This window comes from Schistocerca gregaria, chromosome 1, assembly GCF_023897955.1.
Source record: "Schistocerca gregaria isolate iqSchGreg1 chromosome 1, iqSchGreg1.2, whole genome shotgun sequence".
Classification (NCBI taxonomy): Eukaryota; Metazoa; Arthropoda; class Insecta; order Orthoptera; family Acrididae; genus Schistocerca; species Schistocerca gregaria.
The window spans coordinates 1,079,465,740-1,079,489,263 of record NC_064920.1 but is presented as its reverse complement, the minus strand read 5'-3'; the positions used below and the strand labels follow the sequence as shown (position 1 = coordinate 1,079,489,263).

The following is a 23,524-nucleotide window of genomic DNA, read 5'->3' as shown; positions in this document are numbered from 1 at the left end:
ATCATGATCCCATCATGCTGTTTAAGAGGAATAAGAACTTACAAGATCCATTCGATAAATAACCGGAAAAATTGTGTAAAAAAAATACAAAACTTTGACAGAGTTTGTGCTCCTTTGTTATTTTTTGGTGGTGTCCTATAACTATTATCAGATAGGATCGACACGCCAGCCCCGTGAACGCTATTGCAGATTTTCCTCGTTGTGGAGCAGCAGAATCTCCAAAGATTTCAGTTAGGTGAAGGGTTGAAACCAACTGAAATTTCTGTCAGATGACAGTACAATATAGTGAAAGTTGTTTGAGCCTAACACCAGGGTACAACAGTAAACACAGATCCAAATGAGGTGCAGCAAGTGTCGATGATTTGATGCTCCCAGGACGCTCTGTCTGTGCAGTCATGGAGAACAACATTGTGGCAGTTGACAGGAAAACAAGCAGTACTATGGTGCTTGATACTGCAGCAATGATAAACATTTGTGTCTGATCGGACCACCATTTTGTCTGTGGCATAGTGATGTTCAAGAAAGTGTGTGCAAGGCGATTTCCAAAATATTTGACGCCAAAAATGAAAAAAAGGTACATGGACGTGTGCAGGGAGACATAAAGTTTGCTGGTTGTGTAGCGTGTGGTGGCAGTCTGCTCGTAAGAATGTAGTGTTCCAACACTGACTAGGTCAGAAGTTGCAATTCTGCCTCTTGCTCGTAGGAGCTCTGCCTCTTGCTCGTAGGAGCTCTGCCTCTTGCTCGTAGGAGCTCTGCCTCTTGCTCGTAGCAGCTTGTAACCATTGATGCCACTTCCCTATACACGAATATCCCGCACATCCAGGGCCTCGCTGCAATGGAGCACTTTCTTTCATGCCGATCACCTGCCACCCTACCCAAAACCTCTTTCCTCGTCACCTTAGCCAGCTTCATCCTGACCCACAACTTCTTCACTTTTGAAGGCCAGACATACCAACAATTAAAGGGAACAGCCATGGGTACCAGGATGGCCCCCTCGTATGCCAACCTATTTATGGGTCGCTTAGAGGAAGCCTTCTTGGTTACCCAAGCCTGCCAACCCAAAGTTTGGTACAGATTTATTGATAACATCTTCATGATCTGGACTCACAGTGAAGAACAACTCCAGAATTTCCTCTCCAACCTCAACTCCTTTGGTTCCATCAGATTCACCTGGTCCTACTCCAAATCCCATGCCACTTTCCTAGACGTTGACCTCCATCTGTCCAATGGCCAGCTTCACACATCCGTCCACATCAAACCCACCAACAAGCAACAGTACCTCCATTATGACAGCTGCCACCCATTCCATATCAAACGGTCCCTTCCCTACAGCCTAGGCCTTCATGGCAAACGAATCTGCTCCAGTCCTGAATCCCTCGACCATTACACCAACAACCTGAAAACAGCTTTCGTATCCCGCAACTACCCTCCCGACCTGGTACAGAAGCAGATAACCAGAGCCACTTCCTCATCCCCTCAAACCCAGAACCTCTCACAGAAGAACCCCAAAAGTGCCCCACTTGTGACAGAATACTTCCCGGGACTGGATCAGACCTTGAATGTGGCTCTCCAGCAGGGATACGACTTCCTAAAATCCTGCCCTGAAATGAGATCCATCCTTCATGAAATCCTGCCCACTCCACCAAGAGTGTCTTTCCGCCGTCCACCGAACCTTCGTAACCTCTTGGTTCATCCCTATGAAATCCCCAAACCACCTTCCCTACTCTCTGGCTCCTACCCTTGCAACCGCCCCCGGTGTAAAACCTGTCCTATGCACCCTACCACCACCACCTACTCCAGTCCTGTAACCCGGAAGGTGTACACGATCAAAGGGAGAGCCACGTGTGAAAGCACCCACGTGATTTACCAACTGACCTGCCTGCACTGTGACGCTTTCTATGTGGGAATGACCAGCAACAAACTGTCCATTCGCATGAATGGACACAGGCAGACAGTGTTTGTTGGTAATGAGGATCACCCTGTGGCTAAACATGCCTCTGTGCACGGCCAGCACATCTTGGCACAGTGTTACACAGTCCAAGTTATCTGGATACTTCCCACCAACACCAACCTATCCGAACTCCGGAGATGGGAACTCGCCCTTCAGTATATCCTCTCTTCTCGATATCCGCCAGGCCTCAACCTCCGCTAATTTCAAGTTGCCGCCGCTCATACCTCACCTGTCTTTCAACAACTTCTTTGCCTCTGTACTTCCGCCTCGACTGACATCTCTGCCCTTACTCTTTGCCTAAATATGTCTGCTTGTGTCTGTGTATGTGCGGATGGATATGTGTGTGTGTGTGTGTGTGTGTGTGTGTGTGTGTGTGTGTGTGTGTGTGTGTGTGTGTGTGTGCGCGAGTGTACACCTGTCCTTTTTTCTCCCTAAGGGAAGTCTTTCCTCTCCCGGGATTGGAATGACTCCTTGACCCCTTCCCCTTAAAACCCACATCCTTTCGTCTTTCCCTCTCCTTCCTGAAGAAGCAACCATCGATTGCGAAAGCTAGTAATTCGGTGTGTGTGTTTTGTTCTTGTGCCTGTATGCTGGCGTTTTCCCGCTTGGTAAGTCTTGGAATCTTTGTTTTTAATACATTTTTCCCATGTGGAAGTTTTTCTAAACGTGGCAGAACACCGTGATATATCGCACATTCTGCTGTCTTAACTGATTTCTCTGCAAACTTTTTGTCTTGAGCAAACTGCAAAACAATGTGGTTTCTCTCAATAAATTGACAATTTAGAAAATGCTAAACAATAAAAGATTCTTCTGCCAGCTTTCCTCTGTTCTGTGACATAAGCTTGAACAAGCTCTCTTGCCACAGACAGAAACTGTTCTGTTGACATTTTGAGATGCCTTCTTCTCTGTGGACAGTATGGGCATTTAAAGTGAACAGATTCAATTAGAAAAAAGCGAACTGTTTTGAACATATCTGTGGTATCAGAAATGGTCAACACCCACACTTCTCTTTTGTTGTATACCAATTCATGACAAGCATTATATCACAGCTGGATTCTCCTTGTTCCGGTTTGTCTTACTTGGTGTTTCTTTTTAAAATCAGTACCATGTGCTGCTATTCCTTGGTAATAACAACTTAGTGTAACTCACTGGCTTGGTGCAATTATTTCAGTTAGTGTAATTGGATGCCGCTTCAGTGACTTGCATGACCGTATACCTTATAGCAGTTATCCAACCAGGGAAAGAGAGTGTACACTTTGGCATGGAATCCAAACCAGTGTTGTTCCTAGTAATTCCGCAAATCATTGAGAGATGGAGCTCAGATTAAACACAGACTGAAAATTTCTGTGGTCTACATCGACATCTACATGGATACTCTGCAAATCACATTTAAGTGCCTGGCAGAGGGTTCATCGAACTACCTTTACAATTCTCTATTATCCCAGTCTTGTATAGCATGTTTTAAAATGAACACACACCTTTCTGTGCGAGCTCTTGATTTCCCTTATTTTATTATGGTCATCATTTCTCCGTATATAGGTCAGCGTCGACAAACTATTTTCGCATTCAGAAGAGAAAATCAGTGATTGAAATTTCGTGAGAAGGTTCCACCGCAATGAAAAATGCCCTTGTTTTAATGGCATTCATCCCAAATCATGTCTACGACACACTCCCCTATTTCGAAATAATACTAGACATGCTGCTCTTCATTGAACTTTCTCGAAGTATTCTGTTAATAGTATTTGGTAGATCCAGACCGTGCAGCAGTATTCCAAAAGAGGAAGGACAAGTGTAGTGTAGGCACTCTATTTAGTAGATCTGTTACATTTTCTAAGTGTCTTGCCAATAAAATGCAGTCTTTGATTAGCCTTCCCCACAACATTTTCTATGTGTTCCTTCCAATTTAAGTTATTCGTAATTGTAATAGCTAGGTATTTAGTTGAATTTACGGCTTTTAGATTAGACTGATTTATTGTGTAACTGAAGTTTGATTTCCTTTTAGCACCCATGTGAATGACCTCACACTTCTTGTTATTTAGGGTCAATTGCCAATTTTTGCACCATACAGATAACTTTTCAGCATCATTTTGCAATTTATTTTGATGTTCTGATGACTTTATTAGTCGAAAAATGACAGCGTCATCTGCAAACAACCTAAGATGGCTGCTCTGATTGTCTCCCAAATCATTGATATAGATAAGGAACAACAAAGTGCCTGTACCCCTACCTTGGGTAACAGCAGAAATCACTTCTGTTTTACTCGATGACTTTCCATCAATTACTACAAACTGTGACCCCTCTGACATGAAATTATGAATCCAATCACATAACTGAGATGATATTCCATAAGCATGCAATTTCACTACATGCGCTTCTGTAGTACAGTGTCAAAAGCCTTCCAAAAATCCAGAAATACAGAATAATTTTGAAAACCTTTGTCAGTAGCACTCAACACTTCATGGGAGTGAAGAGCTAGTTGTGTTTCATAAGAATGCTGTTTTTAAATCCATGTTGACAATTTGTCAATAGACCATTTTCTTTGACGTAATTTATAATGTTCTGATTGGGATTCAAATCTGTGACCTCTTGGTTTCCAGGCACACACTTAACTACTTGACTACAAGGCCCAACATTCTTTAGCTATGGAATGAGTGTGTATCACCATTCCAAATGTGACGTCATGGGTGGGGCGGCAAATTGGGGTATCTGAACCCATTTCACTTAGGCACAGTTAAGACGAAATAACATGTCTCACATTTCCTCAATAATATATGTTTAATTTATCAGACTCTTCAGAAAGATGTGCGTTACAAAATGAACTTATTTTTGAAAAGTCATTTCTTTTTTTAAAATTTTTGACATTCTGAAGCGAGAGCAGTCTGAGTTGTGGTGGTGGTGGTGGTGGTGGTGGTGGTGGTGGTGGTGAGTCTCCATGTGAACCGTGTTTACATTAAGTGATTTTTCTGTTGCCTCTTCGTTTACTGCTCTCATGTCAAATGAAAACAAGAGGGATTTCTGTGGCTGGGAGCTATCAAGTGAATTAAAATACATTCACATAATTACGGAAGGCTAAAATATGTTACTAGTTTAGATTTTATTTTATTTCCACATTTCTAACAGTCAAGCATTAATCGCATTGCAGAACAGTAAAGTTATTTTTGTCAGTTTGCTAAAGAAATTTGGCTTTTATTACGCTTTCCTGCTGAGGCAGTAAATTTATTTGAAACGAAATGTTTAATTCCACACTATTGACTAGTTTCAACTGTTCTCTGCATTTCAAGTGCACGTTTTTGTCTTCTAGCACACGTGGCATTATGCCATAATAAAAAACCAAACATGAGATAATACAGTACTGGTAGTACTCCAAGAAAATTTACGTCCTGGAAACCACACCAAAAAGCTTAATATCAGGTTGAGGCCTACGTCATTGGAAATTTGAACATACGAATGTGTGCTTTAAGGCGAACTATGCATTTTAGTATGGTTCACGAAATTCTGACACTCTTGGGGTATCCTCTGATATCTTGTTTCTTTTATGACAATGCAAGAAAGATCTTTTAACGTTTTACACGTACGAATATACAGGCTTCCTATGTCACTGTAGGTGCGCAAGAGCGCCGCCACCTCTATCTGGTGCACTCTGACAGCTGCTGAAATGAATATATTTCTAACAGGTCACGGGAAAATATTCTGAATTGTGGTTCGAAAACCGTTATTTTCAAAGTAAATTACTTTTTATGCAAATGAACTGTGTGTGAGAATGTAAGATGAATTTCTTAAATCACAGAGCATTTGTTGTCATTTAAAAATCGACTCTTTGATGATGAGCCATTTAGAAGAATTTCGAGCCCAGAAGATCAGAGATTTATATTGGTATTAAAAATTTTACTGGTCTATTTGTGCGATGTATCTTAAAAGTGTAACATGACCTAAACAGATTAACATTATATGTGGAAGGTTAGCTTCTCTTGTAGCTTATTAATCTTAGAGACAAATATTATATGCAAAAGCTTTTCTTTTCTTGTAGCAACACTGTGTACAGTAACTTAAACCATTAACTTTTTTTGTTTGTGTAATTTGAATTGATACTTACATAATACAAAAATCTGCAGTGTACATGTTGCTGCACAACAAACATATTTCCAAAACTTTTTTTTCCTCTGAGTTTCGTTTTCTAAAGTTCTGAGAAATTCTATGGTGCTGTATAAAACCATATACATTCAAAGGACATCCACAGGAAGTGCAAAATGGCCAAGCAGGGATGGCTAGAGGACAAATGTAAGGATGTAGAGGCTTATCTCACTAGGGGTAAGATAGATACTGCCTACAGGAAAATTAAAGAGACCTTTGGAGAGAAGAGAACCACGTGTATGAATATCAAGAGCTCAGATGGAAACCCAGTTCTAAGCAAAGAGGGGAAAGCAGAAAGGTGCAAGGAGTATATAGAGGGTCTATACAAGGGCGATGTACTTGAGGACAATATTATGGAAATGGAAGAGGATGTAGATGAGGATGAGATGGGAGATGCGATACTGCGTGAAGAGTTTGACAGAGCACTGAAAGACCTGAGTTGGAACAAGGCCCACGGAGTAGACAACATTCCATTGAAACTACTGGCGGCCTTGGGAGAGCCAGTCCTGACAAAACTCTACCGTCTGGTGAGCAAGTTGTATGAAACAGGCAAAATACCCTCAGACTTCAAGAAGAACATAATAATTCCAATCCCAAAGAAATTAGGTGTTGACAAATGTGAATATTACCGAACAATGAGTCTAATAAGCCACAGCTGCAAAATACTAACACGAATTCTTTACAGACGAATGGAAAAACCAGTAGAAGCCGACCTCGGGGAAGATCAGTTTGGATTCTGTAGAAATACTGGAACACGTGAGGCAATACTGACCTTACGACTTATCTTAGAAGAAAGATTAAGGAAAGGCAAACCTACGTATCTAGCGTTTGTAGACTTAGAGAAAGCTTTTGACAATGTTGACTGGAATACTCTCTTTCAAATTCTGAAGGTGGCAGGGGTATACATACAGGGAGCGAAAGGCTATTTACAATTTGTACAGAAACCAGATGGCAGTTATAAGGGTCGAGGGACATGAAAGGGAAGCAGTTGTTGGGAAGGGAGTAAGACATGCTTGTAACCTCTCCCCGATGTTATTCAATCTGTATATTGAGCAAGCAGTAAAGGAAACAAAAGAAAAATTCGGAGTAGGTATTAAAATCCATGGAGAAGAAATAAAAACTTTGAGGTTCGCCGATGACATTGTAATGCTGTCAGAGACAGCAAAGGACTTGGAAGAGCTGTTGAATGGAATGGACAGTGTCCTGAAAGGAGGCTATAAGATGAACATCAACAAAAGCAAAACAAGGACAATGGAATGTAGCCAAATTAAGTGGGCTGATGCTGAGGGAATTAGATTAGGAAATGAGACACTTAAAGTAGTAAAGGAGTTTTGCTATTTGGGGAGCAAAATAACTTATGATGGTCGAAGTAGAGAGGATATAAAATGTAGACTGGCAAATGGCAAGGAAAGCGTTTCTGAAGAAGATAAATTTGTTAAAATCGAGTATAGATTTAAGTGTCAGGAAGTCATTTCTGAAAGTATTTGTATGGAGTGTAGCCATGTATGGTAGTGAAACATGGACAATAAATAGTTTGGACAAGAAGAGAATAGAAGCTTTCAAAATGTGGTGCTACAGAAGAATGCTGAAGATTAGATGGGTAGATCACATAACTAACGAGGAGGTATTGAATAGGATTGGGGAGAAGAGAAGTTTGTGGCACAACTTGACGAGAAGAAGGGATAGGTTGGTAGGACATGTTCTGAGGCAACAAGGGATCACCAATTTAGTACTGGAGGGCAGTGTGGAGGGTAAAAATCATAGAGGGAGACCAAGAGATGAATACACCAAGCAGATTCAGAAGTATGTAGGTTGCAGTAGGTACTGGGAGATGAAAATGCTTGCACAGGATAGAGTGGCATGGAGAGCTGCATCAAACCAGTCTCAGGACTGAAGACAACAACAACAACAACAACAACAACAACAACAACAACAACAACATAATATATGAGAAAGAGGGAGGGGGCATAGGATACTAGTAAGCAAGCAAGCAAGCTAGTAAAGCTGCCACCAACCCAAAGATAAGTTTGAATCCCATAGTGCTTTACTAGGCGGCCCTAGGTGTGGTACGGCTTTGCCTTTCTCCGATCTTTGAACTCAGTTTCCCAGTCAGTTATATGGAGACATATAATTTAACACAGTATCCAAACAACAGTATGACTTGGTGATTTTCAAGCTACGTTATGTCTAGGACAGTGGCAGGATGCGAGGAAATGTTGCAGAATGACTTCTCGTCTATGGATTTCAAGGAAACTACTACTGCTGCTGCTGCTGCTGCTGCTGCTGAAGAGTGATGAGAGATCTAAATGCCTTATGCAATATAAAAGACACATTCCATAATAAAATTAATGTGGTTGGAGATCTTAAGAGTTTTGAGTTTGTTTTTCATGTACAAGTAAGTGGTTCTGTCATCAGCATCTGTATCACCATTTAGCCTTTGAAGAAGTGCCTGAAAGGAATAAAATTTCTTTTGTGCACCAAATTGTGGATTATTTCAGTAAATAGGAATACAGTTACTGATAATGGATGAAATACTAAATTTAACATCAAGCAATACACACAGAACTGTCTACTTGTACAGGAAAAACAAACTGAAGACTCTCAAAATCTCCAACCACATTAATTTTAGTAAGGAATGTACTGCCAATAAGCCTTTGGAAGAAGGGCACTAGGTGCCTCAGACTGGTAAAGGAATAAAATTTCTTTTGTGCAGCTGGTTGCCCATTATTTCAACAAATAGAAATACAGTTGCTGATCGTGGATAAAATACTAAAATATGTATTGGTCACTACATATCCTTATTATAGCAGCAGAGTTCACAGTGGTAATCTTCTTACCAAATTCCAATGGTATCGCTGTTTCTTATTACAGTTTTTCTGTCATACTCCACATCTTCCTATCTGTTGCTAGGCTTTTTACCTAACATTGTCAGTGATTTCTTTTAGATATTCAGATCTTCATCCGCTACTAAATGATGATCTTTTCACTGTCCATCCAGATTGAAGAAAGCATCAACATGTTATCTTTCTGGAGAGTCCAGGCTCTACCTACCATAAACCAGAATAGAGGGAGAGTTATGGAGAAGAAACACACATGTTAAAAAATCTTTGTGTAATTAGAGCCGATGGCGGTGGTTCCTGGTAAGAGCCTCTTTCCGGCTTAACTGAGGGCAGCAGTGGTGTATGAGATGAATGGGACCAGATCGCCAGTAATATTCACAGAGTGGTGGTAGCAGAAGCAGCAGCAGCCTCTCTGCTGGGGTAGGTACACAGAGAAGCATCTTTTATCCTGGATGAAGGCAGCAGTTCCTCCATTTGTCACAGGTGACTGGAATTGTGGAGATTTGTTTTCAAATTATGAAATCACTTGCAGGCATGGTAGAGACAGCTTTAATGAGTGCAGTACTGCAAAGTGAAAGGAGATATGAAACACATTACTTCCCCAAGTACTTGCAGTTCTTCACTAAAGTTTTGACAGCTTCCTCTTGGGTCAAATAGTTCTCCAGGTGGATACTGCTCAGGAGGAACTATCAGAGAAAGATTTAACTCAGTATTTAGGACAAAACTAAGGTTATGTTGCACACAACACATAAAAATGAAGGGTGGTTAAACATTAACACTGGACAAGAAACTCTTGAATAGGTGGATTAATTTTAGTATCTGAGAAGTGCCATGGCATGCTGAAAAGTAATTCTTCCAATTTTTTTTTGTGAAAGCTTTTAAGGCTTTTTAAATAAGATGAATGTTTTTAACATTTTAAATCTTTATTCTTCATATCTACACATTTATTTCTTAACTTTGTCACCCTAGCGATGAACACATTTCTGCCAATGAGAGACCAGTTTGTTGATATTGTCGCTGTAGAATGTCTGACTTCAGCTTGCACCTCTTCATATCTATCAAAGTGAAGTCTTCATAGATGTACTTAAGTTTTGGAAACAGATGAAAATCGGATGGGACGAAGTCTGGACTGTACAGAGGATGGTCAATGACACACAACTCTAGGTGTTAGATTGTTGTAGATGTCACAGGGCTCGTGCGTGGTGTCGCATAGTTGTGCTGGAGGAGAAGGTGTTCTGTGTATGGACAAACTCCACAAATTTGAAACTCAAATACACCACACTGCTTCTCACACACCGACGTAGTTACGTTGCACACCGCCATGTTACATGCTACAGTTCGGAGCCCTCTAGCGGCAGATTGCTGCAAATATGTTGATTTGAAGAATAAAGTTGTAAAATATTAAAATAATGTTCCACTTTAAAAATTTAGAGGCTTTACTTTTCAGCCCACCCTCATAGAATAGATAAAGAAAGAAAATGGAAGAAAGATGAAGCAGCAAGGATTGTACAAGCTGAAAGGGCTTTCTATAAAAAGAAACAAGAGCTGACATCTAAAAACATAAACCTCGAGACCAGCAAAAGATTTGTGGAAGGCCGTGTGCAGGGTTGTGCTGTATATGGATGTGAAACGTGGGCAATGGCAAGAACCGAAACGAAACACTTAGAAGCTGTTAAAATGTGGTGTTGAATTGAATGGATTGATCAAGTAATGTAGACTTACCTACCAAGAGTCAGTGAGTAAAATGCCAATAAACTTAATTGATTAATTATACAGAATGCTTTGACAAATATTAAAACTGTAGTTAAGGGGCTAATGGTAGGAAAGAACCAAGGGGTCTTGGTGTAGGTATGAGCATATAAAGCAGGTCATTGATGACATGGGACACAGTAGTTTTCTGAAATGAAGATGATAGCTAGCAAGTAACAGGAATAGGGATTGTGTCAAACCATTCGTAGGGTCAATGAAATTCTCTCTGTTGTAAAGACAGTAAAAGGAAAGCAGGCAAAGAACAGCTTGTATAGAGGCATATCAGCTGTTGTCTTTCTCGTGCTACATACATGACTATCACAAGAACAACCTTAATAAGTACCATAATAAAAGCATTCTCAGAATAATTAGTGATATTTACATGTAAAAGATACTGCTCTGTTGGTAAGTGCCAGATTACAGATCCAGTGTTCTGAGGCTCGATCCCCATCCTTGTTGTAGGATTTTTCTCTCTCTGTTATATGGAGCATATGTGGAATGTTGCAAGAATGGCTCTTTTTCCCAGATAGAAAGTGAACCTGAAAACCGTATTTGGCAACAGGATTTTGCATCTCCCCATTCCCTATTAACATCTCTCAGTACAAGAGTAGCTGAATGTTGAAGACTCTGAGAGTGTTGATTGGTTGGCCTCCACATTCACATGGCCTTGTGCCATGCGTTTTTTTCCTTTGGGCCTTTATAAAAGATTGTGTCTAAGTTCCGCCACTACCTAATGATTTCTAGAGTTGAGCCATTGAATTGGAGAGGCTATGACTTTCATTACTTCAAACATTTGATGGGAAGAATTGAATTAAAGGTTGCATGTGTGCCATGCAACTAAAGATCCATGTACTGAACATTTTTAAGGAAAAATGGGTTACTTTACCTTCAATTTGATATGTGATTTGTTGTAAATATTGTAAATTAAACTGCTGTAACAGACCAGTGTAACTGGAACATTCTTTTGTGGATACCCTGTACAGTAAGCATTACTTCTTATACGTATAACAACTCTATATTGTGACTCTTATCTTACATATACATTTATATAATAGAGGGAAACATTCCACGTGGGAAAATATATCTAAGAACAAAGATGATGTAACTTACCAAACAAAAGCACTGGCATGTTGATACACACAAACAAACACAAGCATACACACACACAATTCAAGCTTTCGCAACCAACGGTTGCTTCATCAGGAAAGAGAGGAGGAGAGGGAAAGATGAAAGGATGTGGGTTTTAAAGGAGAGGGTAAGGAGTCATTCCAATCCCGGGAGCGGAAAGACTTACCTTAGGGGGAAAAAGGACAGGTATACACTTGCGCTCGCCATTTAAGTTGCCCAGGAGTTCTCACTCCTGCCGTTACCACTAGAGTTCTGTGTGCTGTACAATGCTGCCATCTCCATCATGCATTCACAAAGGGGCATGCAAATTTCAAAACATACTGCACGTTTCTATTTGTTTCAGTACTGCAGATAAAGATTGGAGGTGTTATAACTTGAATGCACCTAATATTTTAAAAAAATGTAAGTTTTTCAATTGTAAGTGCTTGATGATACATTTGTTCCCTGATGACAGATATAACTGTGCAGTGGATCAATAACTACTGGAAAAATAAAAATGCTTCATAATAAATATATATTTCTAAAAACAAAGATGATGTAACTTACCAAACAAAAGTGCTGGGATGTTGATAGACACACAAACAAACACATACGTACACACACAATTCAAGCTTTCGCAACCAACGGTTGCTTCATCAGGAAAGAGGGAAGGAGAGGGAAAGACTAAAGGATGTGGGTTTTAAAGGAGAGGGTAAGGAGTCATTCCAATCCCCGGAGCGGAAAGACTTACCTTAGGGGGAAAAAAGGACAGCACACACACACACACACACACACACACACACACACACACACACACACACACACAGACAGACGCAAGCAGGTCTGCTTTTGTGTGTGTGTGTGTGTGTGTGTGTGTGTGTGTGTGTGCTGTCGTTTTTTCCCCCTAAGGTAAGTCTTTCCGCTCCGGGGATTGGAATGAAATATATATTTATTATGAAGCATTTTTATTTTTTCCAATAGTTATTGATCCACTGCACAGTTACATCTGTCATCAGGGAACAAATGTATCATCAAGCACTTACAATTGAAAAACTTACATTTTTTTTAAATATTAGGTGCATTCAAGTTATAACACCTCCAATCTTTATCTGCAGTACTGGAAACAAATAGAAACGTGCAGTATGTTTTGAAATTTGCATGCCCCTTTGTGAATGCATGATGGAGATGGCAGCATTGTACAGCACACAGAACTCTAGTGGTAACAGCAGGAGTGAGAACTCCTGGATAACTTAAATGGCAACATTTTCATTACAAGAACAGTGTGTAATCATTTGTGTGGTGTGATGCTGATTGAAACCCATTGCCACTTGTCTGAGACATGATGGTGTCACAGATGTGTCTAGTGTGTGTTTGGAGGGGGGGGGGGGGGGACTGTTCAAAGGAGGTGGAAAGTTGTGTGGCAACAAACAAAGATGATCTCAATGTGGCACAGCAATGGGATAATCCTTACTTGTTTCATTCCAGAGGGCACTACTGTGATAGGTGCAACATATCGAAATGTTTTGAAGAATGGACTCCTTTCAGCATTCTCCGAAAAATGGCTGGTAAAGGCTACACATGTGCCCTCTCACCAGAACAGTGCACCGGCGCATCGGACGGACACGACGCGCCAGTGTCTTCGTGGCAAGTACTTTGAAGTGATTTCTTGTTCTCCTACTCACCTGACTTGGCTCCTATTAACTTTGGCCATTTCAGACGATGAAAGACAGTCTGCGATTACACATTCACTAGCTGTGCCCCTGTTGTATTAGTGATTTTTCCAGCAGTCTGACCGCACTCTTAAAGAAGTATCTGCAGCACACCTGGAATTGTGCTGTCAGCTTTGTGAAAAATGTGTACAACTGGAATGAGCTTATGTGAATAAGTGATAAGTTTCACAATTTTTGTCTTGTTAGTTTGTGAGGAAAAAAGTTGTAGGTATTATAACTTGCATGCAGCTTGCATTACCGTCTCATTCATATACTAATGTGAGAATATTTCAATTTATAATTTACAGAGTATAGCCCAGTCACTGCAAGATCAGACTCCACAATCACTGAGGCGTTCAGACTCGAGGTCATCCATCGTCTCTGTTGGTTCTGCAACATCTCAAGAAGTTGCACGCATCAACAGTGACAATACAGTAGAACAACCTCGCTCAAGAACGGGTAGTAAGTATAGTCCAAACATCATAACATAATTCTCTTCTTGCAGAACTGGTTTTTTGTTTCACAAGAACACACTGTGCTTGCCCCATTTTGCAATTTTTGTTGCAGTTTTCTTTCCACTTAACAAGATGGAGCAGTGGTTAGCACAGTGGACTCGCATTTGTGAGGATGATTGTTCAAACCCCACCTACGTGGTTTCTTGAAAAGACATGGCTGAGTTCCTTCCCCATCCATCTCTCGTCAAAGCTTGTGATTAGTCTCTGGTGACCTCATTGTTGACAAAACATGTAACTCTAATCTTCCTTTTGTTTTCTTTTCAAATATTTTCCTGTAAAACGAAGATTCCAAGACTTACCAAGCGGGAAAGTGCCGGTAGATAGGCACAATAAATAAAACACACAAATAAATAAATAAAACACACAAACACACTGCCCGAACTCTTTGCCTTTACAAATGTCTGCTTGTGTCTGTGTATGTGCGGATGGATATGTGTGTGTGTGTGCGCGAGTGTACACCTGTCCTTTTTTCCCCCTAAGGGAAGTCTTTCCACTCCCGGGATTGGAATGACTCCTTACCCTCTCCCTTAAAACCCACATCCTTTCGTCTTTCCCTCTCCTTCCGTCTTTCCTGAAGAAGCAACCGTCGGTTGCGAAAGCAGAAATTCTGTGTGTGTGTTTGTGTGTTTTATTTATTGTGCCTATCTACCGGCACTTTCCCGCTCTCTCTCTCTCTCTCTCTCTCTCTCTCTCTCTCTCTCTCACACACACACACACACACACACACACTACTTTCCGTACATATTTTGTCTCCAACCCACTTCTTAACACTGTAGTTACACATTACATAATCCAAAAAATTTACATCAGGCATAAGTGTGTTTTGATTTCTGCAGGCTGCACCCTCACATTTTATTTCTTTGTGCTATGTTTTGTTTCTTTAGTTGCAACAGTCTCATGCTACGGTCTCTGTGTTCATGTAAATGTTTTCTTCCACTCAATCACTCTGTCATTCATATTATCTCAATATTTCACAGCTCTTTAGCATTGTGTTTGCCAGTTAACGCAAATGAATTCTTCATGAACATATTGAAGGCAGGTGGTGGTGTAGCAGATTATCAGAGTAAAATAAATCCCTCTGAACTTTATCAAGAAGCTGAGTACATGGAGATTTAAAGAGAACATTTTGATAAAGGATTTGGAAAATGAAATACTATCAATGAAAACAATAAATCTGTTGGATTGAGTGTGATACCCACTAAAGTGATTAAAGGACTGTGCCACGTAGTAGCACCTCGGTGAAATCGAATAATCAGTTTCTCTTTTGAACAGAGGCGCTATCCTGGTGTGTTGAATTTCAAGAAAGGATTGAGGGAATACAGGGGAAACTATTATCTTATTTCTTTTATTATTTCAATTGTCTTAAAGTTGCTGGAGAAAGCAGCTACAGTCCAGATACAAAATTTTATTGTAAAAAAAAACATTATTCTAAGCAACCAGTTTGGATTCAAGTAAGGGAAAAACCTGGATAGAACAAGTAACTATATTGAAAATATAAGCAAAGTATTAAATCGGAGCAGTAAAGCTGCAGGTATCTTTTCAATCTCACAAAAGCCTTTCAGTAAATTAGGCCTTGCTTATCTACAAATTAGTTAGTGCTCTTATATTTGGTATATCATTCCTGCAGAATAGCTAGTGCTCTGTATTGGATTATATCATTCCTGCAGAACAGGAAACAAAGAGAAGGGTAACTGTCACTTCAAACACAGTGTAGTATCACAAGATATGCCAGCATTCTCGAGCAGATGCTTCTTCTGTTGCATGTGAATGATGTGCTGACAAGTGTAACTTCCCCATCAGTACTGTTTGCAGATGCTATTTCTGTTTCAATAGAGGCTGATAATGCAGAAAATATTCGGAGCTCTATTATGCAGACACTTGAAACCTTAGAAAAATTGATCCAGGTAAATGGTTGAAACTGAACATTTCATAAATCCATATGGTACATTTAAAAATTAAACATTCCAAATGGTAGAGTTTAAAATATAGCATAACAATCTACTTGTGGAAGACGTTGATATGGTCTGATTTTCTGGGGAAGCTCATGTGACGTACCTCAGATACTGGAACTGCAAAAGACAACTGTCATTAATTGTATGTTGCAAAGCTAAAAGAATCCCATAATCATTATTTCAGAGACTGTGAATCTCTAATTTATGAAATTCTAATCTTACACAGTAGACAAAAATTAATTGAGGAGAATAATTTTAGCCACACTTACAACAACAGAAAATATGAGAATTTACCATTCCTGCATAACAAGTGATATTATATGTACAGTCTCCACTTTATATGAGGATGGAAATATATAATAAATTCATAGACAAAAATACACTTAACAAGAAGCTAGATAACCTAAAAGTAAGTTTACAGATGTTTTGTGGGAGAAATGTTAGTATTCAGTAGCATAATTCCTGTAATATAAAGTGAAAATTTTGTTTTAATTAGGCAATGGAAACTCCAGGTTGGTATATCAACAATATAAGGGAAAGATAGACTGCTACTTACCGTAAAGATGACATGTTAAGTTACAGATGGGCATAACTGAAAAACACTTGCATGTTAGCTTTTGGTTACGGCTGCCATCAGAAAAGGAAACACACACACACACACACACACACACACACACACACACACACACACACACACACACACACACACTCCCTGCCATCTTCGGCAGCTCAGACCGGTCAGTGCTGCCAGAGATGGTAGTCATGTGTGTGTGTTTCCTTTTCCGATGATGGCTGTAACCAAAAACTAACGTGTAAGTGTGTGTGTGTGTGTGTGTGTGTGTGTGTGTGTGTGTGTGTGTTTAAGTTGTCTGTCTGTAACTTAACATGTCATGTTTATGAAAAGTAGCAATCTGTCTTTTCTTTATATTGTTATTATTATTAAGATATTGTTATTAGCATCACTTCAGTTTGTGGTGAAATTTTATTATGAATGTATGAATATGAATCAGATATATGTTGAAAGTGTAACAAATCATGATTCACTTCATGAAACAACACATTTGCAAAATGTACATTATTTTTAAATTTAATTTATTTGGTTTAGTTTTACCGTCTGACCAGAAGCTTTTTAGTCATAGAATGAGTTTTTGCATGTATCATTGAATAAGTGAGGATTAATTTATTTTTAAAATTAAACATTTAAAAGTAGAATTTGAAATAGCTGTCTGATATCACAGGTATCAGAATTGTAATTGTTTTCTCTTCTCCTCACAAGTGCTTTGTCTCCTGTTCAATGAGCACACATGTCTGGTCTAAAAAGCCTGCTTATTTTTCAACTGCCATGACGCCTTGCCTTGCCATACAGAAAAAAATGGCCTTCAGTCAGGTAACTTAATCTCAATAAACTTGTGAACATTTACTCCAAGGCCATACTGTGGAGGAAATCTAGGTGTTTACAAGCCCTACATTTAGGTTTATCCATCAGTTCTTGTCTTTTTATGTTGCACAACACATAAAAGTACTATTTTGTACCTTGGATGTCATATACAACCAAACCTTGTCAGGAATAATTCTGTCCGTCATCTGAAAATAATGAAGGAGGCCACTTCCCTTTCCTGCATTCTCACATCATCAGATACATGGAGAAATTATTATTAAATACAAACAAACTGTTTTAAGATCACGTGTCATTCTTAATTGCTACGCTTTTGCAAGGAACCACAATCTAGTGCACAAAAATTCTATTATATTGTTGTCAAAATGTCCATTCAACGAAACAATTTTGCAAAAGAATTATAGCAGATCCAGTATTGTGGGCCACCAGAGTTAAATTTTGATGTAGAAATATCTTGTTTACAGATTCGCCAGCAGATCTGCATGGAATGTGGTACCCAACTGTTCGAAGAACACTAGTTTGTCTGTCTCGTCTCTACCGCTGTGTTGACAGAACCATTTTCCAGGGTCTTTCGCAGGAGGCATTGTCTGTGTGCATCCAAAGTGTGGCATCAGCATCACAAGCAATTACTGCAAGAAAGGTATTATTACAAAACATAAATTTAAATGTTTATAGTTTTTTAGGGATTTTACTGTGTTAGTGTCAACTATTATAAACATTTCCTAAAATTTTTCACGGCAATGAATACCATTGCTTTGTCACATTCTACTAGTCGTATACTAATTTTACTTCTAAGCCTTCTTATAGAAAATCAGGAATAAAGATTAATGTAAGAAAGAGAAATGACATTTCAAGTTTGTTCCATTATCTGTTGCCAAATGCAGGAGAAAATGCTTCTGAAAGATAGCATTTGTTTCATATTTTCCCCATGCCAGTTCCTGCTGCCACTTGTTAGCAAGTTCTTTCTGTCTTTGTAGGGCACTTTTTACTCCCACATTTTATAGTTTCATAAATAGTGTTGATGGGAAACTGATTGATTTTCACCTCATTTTGCCTTTCATGAGGTATTCAAAAGTTTCTACAGTTTGAATTTTGTATTCAGGTTGGTAAGTATAGTCTGAAATGCCACAGGGTGTCTCCTTATACATTATGTGATCAAAAGTATCCGGACACCTGGCTCAAAATGACATAAAAGTTCATGGCGCCCTCCATCGATAAGCTGGAATTCAATATTCCACTCTCTCAGCATACATCCAGTCAGGTGCTGAAAGGTTTCTTTGCGAATGGCAGCCTATTCTTCACGGAGTGCTGCACTGAGGAGAAGTATCGACATCAGTCAGTGAGGTCTGGCATGAAGTCAGCGTTCCAAAACATCCCAAAGGTGTTTCTATAGTTTCAGGTGAGGACTTTGTGCAGGCCAGTCGATTATAGGGATGTTGTTGTCATCTAACCACTCCGCCACAAGCTGTGCATTATGAACAGGTGCTCCAACGTGTTGAAAGATGCAATTGCCATCCCTGAATTGCTCTTCAATGGTGGGAAGCAAGAAGGTGCTTAAAAAATCAATTTAGGCCTTTGCTGTGATACCACACCATAACACCATCAGCTCCGAATTTTACTGTTGGCGCTACACATGATGGCCGATGATGTCCACCGGGCATTCGCCATACTCACACCCTGCCATTGGATCGCCACATTGTGTGCAGTGATTCGTCACTCCACACATTTTTCCACTATTCAATCATTGAAAGTTTACGCTCTTTACACCAAGCGAGATGTCATTTGGCTTTTACCGGTGTGATGTGTGGCTTATGAGCAGCAGCTCGACCATGAAATCCAAGTTTTCTCACCTCCCTCCTAACTCTCACAGTACTTGCAGTGGATCTTGATGCAATTTGGAATTCCTGTGTGATGGTGTGGGTAGATGTCTGCCTATTAAAAGTTACAAGCTTCTTCAACTGTCGGCCGTCTGTCAGTCGTCAGTCAACACACATAGTCAATCTGTACGCTTTTGTGCTGTACGTGTCCCTCCATGTTTCCACTTCACTATCACATTGGAAACAGTGGACCTAGGGATGTTCAGGAGTGTGGAAATCTCATGTACAGACATATGATACAAGTGACACCCAGTCGCCTGACCACATTCAAAGTCTGTGAGTTCCGTGGAGTGACCCATTCTGCTCTTCCACGATGTCTAATGACTACTGAGGTTGCTGATAAGGAGTACCTGGCAGTAGGTGGCAGCACAATACGCCTAATATGAAAAATAAATGTTTTTGGGGGTGTCCGGATACTTTCGATCACATAGTGTACATACATCCTTCTAGAATCAGTGTTGCAAGTGGCTGCAGGACTAGTGGTTTGGCTAGTTGTTGGTGATTGTACTTCCATGTGTGATATTTGATGTTTGCTTGAGTTTTTAGTTGGCTGATCTGAAAGAGAAGCAAGTTTTGTTTTAAACTTAGGAAAACTGGTGCAGAAATACACAAAATATCGAAGCAGGTTCTGGAGACAATACTTTGCGTCAGAATCAGGTTTAAGACTGTATAAGCATTTCAGGAAGAGTGAACATTGACTTGTGATGATGGCTCTGTGTGCGTGCGTGCGTGCGTGCGTGCGTGCGTGCGTGTGTGTGTGTGAGAGAGAGAGAGAGAGAGAGAGAGAGAGAGAGAGAGAGAGAGTAGAGATATATGTACTGTGTTATCTGTTTCAGAGTCCTATTGATGGTGAACTTTTCCAAATAAAGCATTTACTCATCTTAAGAGAGCAGATAGCTCCATTTCAAGTTGATTTTACCATCAAGGAAATGAGTTTGGATTTTAGCAAAATGAAAACTGCAGGTCAGTATGAATTTTTGCATCTGACTTTGTAAAGTGATGTGGTTGCAATTATTGGTCCCATGCACTTCCATTTTCAGTCAACGCACGCCCTCATTTCGTTACTCCCATTTTTGCCATTTCTCACATGACCCTCCACTCCCCTAACCTTAGCCCCCTTCCCAAATTCAAGGAATAATATGCTTTCCACAGTAATCTTCCTCAAGTAATTACACTGATATAAATAGCACATTTTGTTGTTTTCTTATTTTTTAAGACATTTGTATTCACTGTTCTGACAGTGATACATTTCAACCATTTCTCACTTTATCACTTAATCTTGATTCAAAAAGTATTTATTCACTCTGATGATGATCTTTCTATGAACATTTTGGAAACAGAAGGAAAAAAAATCCTTCAGTTGAACTATGTTGAAGTACAGTCAGATAACTATGTGAATAACTTGTTTCTCTATTTCTCTGTTCAGCTTTCAGCCTTCTCCAAAAGAAGCGCCGCCTGTTTTCTCTGGGGACAAATAATGCACTGCTTGAGTTCTTGTTGGAAGGCACACCCCAAGTGAAGGAACAGCTGCTAGATTCTCGAAAGGAAGTAGACCGTCAGCTTAAAGCATCCTGTGAGGCTTTTATAAATCACGCCACATCACAGTTGGCGGATCCAGTTCTTGCATTTCTGCAGAAGGTATACAAAGCAAATTTTGACAAGCAATTCTATTTGTTATTCTCCCTGGACAGTGATAGTAGAAAAGTCTAGCCAAGGAACCAAAAGTAAGTTATGAGAAGTCTTTCTTTCCAGCTTCCTCACCACCACATCCTCCTCCTCCTCCCCCGCCCCGAAGGTTCGGACAGAATTATCCACCCCTACCCGATTTCTACATCATTTTATGTCTTTGATTTCTTCTGTGAACTGCTAAGTGTTCATTATCTTTCATAGTTTTCAAATCTGGCTCTGTCATTCTAATTGTTATTCATTTGGTAATCAGTGACTCGATAACTTTTTTGCAATGAGCTGATGATGCTTCATTATGAGTCAAAACATGAGGGCCACTTACTTAATGGGATGGTGGTCCATCTACCAGACACATTATTGCAGTGATGAGCACAGCACAAATTTGACAAGTCCTTGGTGGTTTCCTGGATGTATAGAGCACCAGATGCCTACAAACAGGTCACACAGTACCTGTAAATTATGGGTCTTTGGTTTGTGGGTGCGAGCTGGCACCTGATAGCTTTCTAGATATGTTTCAACACATTCAGACCAGGTGAATTTTGTAGCAAAAATATCAACGTGAGCTCAGTAGCATGCTTCTGAAACCTCTGTAGCACGATTCTGGCCTCTTGACTCGAACAGATATCTGCTGGAAGATACCATCACTGTCGGTGAAGACATCAAACTTGGAGGTATGCAAGTGGTCTCCAATGATGTTGGCATAGTTGGCAGTTGGCGTGGTGCCTTCAGTTATCGATGCAGGTCCCGTGGAATCCCAGGTAAATGTCCCCAGAGTATAATACTGCCCCCACCAGCCTGCATTTGGGCGAGGTGCATGTTTCGAGCAACAGTTTGTCTGGATGATATAGTGTTCGGATTCGGCCATTGACCCATTGTAACAGGGAACATGATTCATCCAAACTGGCAACAATTTTCTGTTGATCCACAGTCCATTCTTGATGTGATTGGGTCAAAATCAGAACATTTAGAGGTCATCTGCTGCAGAACCCCGTGTTTGACAATATGCATGGAACAGTGTTCCATAACATTTGTGCCTCCACCAGTATAGTACTCAGCCATTAAATCTTCTGTAGATTGCCAGCTACCGTGCTTCACACAGAGTGGGTAAGCCTCTGACTGGGTTGTGTGATGAGGCACGGACAATCAATACATTATCACCTACTCATTGTTTCACCACCATTCAACCCCTTTCCATAGATGCATCCAACAGTAGCACGCAACTACTCATTCAGTTCAGCATTTTCAAGATGCTTGTTTCCAGATGCTGGGCTGTAACAACCTCCCCTTTGTCAGTGTCGCTAATGTCAGTAGATTTCCACATTTGCTGCCCTTATATTCAGTAGAATGATTCCCTAGTCATCTCTGTTCCACTTACATACTTTCTGTACCGTGTCATATGCCTGTAATGGTGTCAGGTGATATTTGATCTTTTGTTGAGCAGTACATATGTTTATGAATAAGTTAGTCCCATGTATATTTATATTTTTATTGACTAATACCTATTTAATTGCATGAGCTACATTGTTAGGGTACACAAATTTGAGGCTTCTTGTTGTGGCTTGCTGATGCAATTGTACTTCAGTTTGGCAAGACTCTGTCACTATGTGTGTGTGGTGTATTTTATATACTTTGTCTTCATCACACACACACACACACACACACACACACACACACACACACACACACACACACACACACACACCATCATCATCATCATCATCATCATCATCATCATAACAAAGTGCAACTGCAATTATGTCAATAGCAGTCACACACCATGACTGTTATTTACCGTAAGCCGAATAGACGGCATTTTAATGTACAGTACATGACTTTGCCTAAATTTGTTGTCAACCAGATTGGTGGACTTTCACCACATTTTATGGTTTCCTATAGACTCAGCAGACGGCATATCAAACGAAGTTGTATTGTAAAGAGTAAAACAGTGTTTACACTTTTTCTGTGCAATAAAATGTACTTCAGACTGAATCAGCAATAACTAATCTGTTCAGACACCTGCTATGAGAATGCACATATATAAGCACAATGAGCAGTGTGAAAATGCAGCAGCATTAAGCAGTTCTGCCTAACCACCATAGAATTAATATCAGAGGGCCAGAATCTGACTACTGTTAATATGGTCAATCAACACATTGTTCCTATCTGGCTCAAAGCATTTGCACCTATACGTATTAGTAAATTCTCCACCATGTTTTTGTGTGTCTATGTGAAGACTTCGGGTACTGTTGTAGGAATTTTGATTCAGTTTTCACTAATAGACGGATTGATTAAGATAATTTATTACCACTACACCAGACAAGTCATCTGGCGCAGGTAATTAGTGCTACCGGTGTGGGTCACTAGTTGTTTCCCGAGGCAAAGAAATAAAAATATTCTCAATTTGAAAAAATACATTACTCGTCATAGAAATGACCTGTTGAGTTGCTGACAGGCACAACAAGACTGTTACATGTGAGTGCTTTTGGCCAAAGGCTTCTGTGGCAAAGGAAACACACACGGATTCACACAAGCAAACACACCTCGTGCACACAACTGCTACCATTGGCAGCTCCTACCAGAATGTGTCTGTCATGTGATTAGCAATATGGAA

At 40.0% G+C, this 23,524-nt stretch overlaps 1 protein-coding gene across 1 annotated transcript in view; it reads left to right on the top strand.

The window, feature by feature from the left end:
* LOC126281850 (conserved oligomeric Golgi complex subunit 3) overlaps positions 1–23,524 on the top strand; it is a 111,050-nt gene that overhangs the window by 74,772 nt on the left and 12,754 nt on the right. The window contains exons 10-13 of the mRNA XM_049981110.1: positions 13,796–13,949; positions 17,815–17,990; positions 20,064–20,190; positions 20,654–20,865. Of these exons, the coding sequence (XP_049837067.1) occupies positions 13,796–13,949; positions 17,815–17,990; positions 20,064–20,190; positions 20,654–20,865 (669 nt within the window). The remainder of the gene's footprint in view (positions 1–13,795; positions 13,950–17,814; positions 17,991–20,063; positions 20,191–20,653; positions 20,866–23,524) is intronic.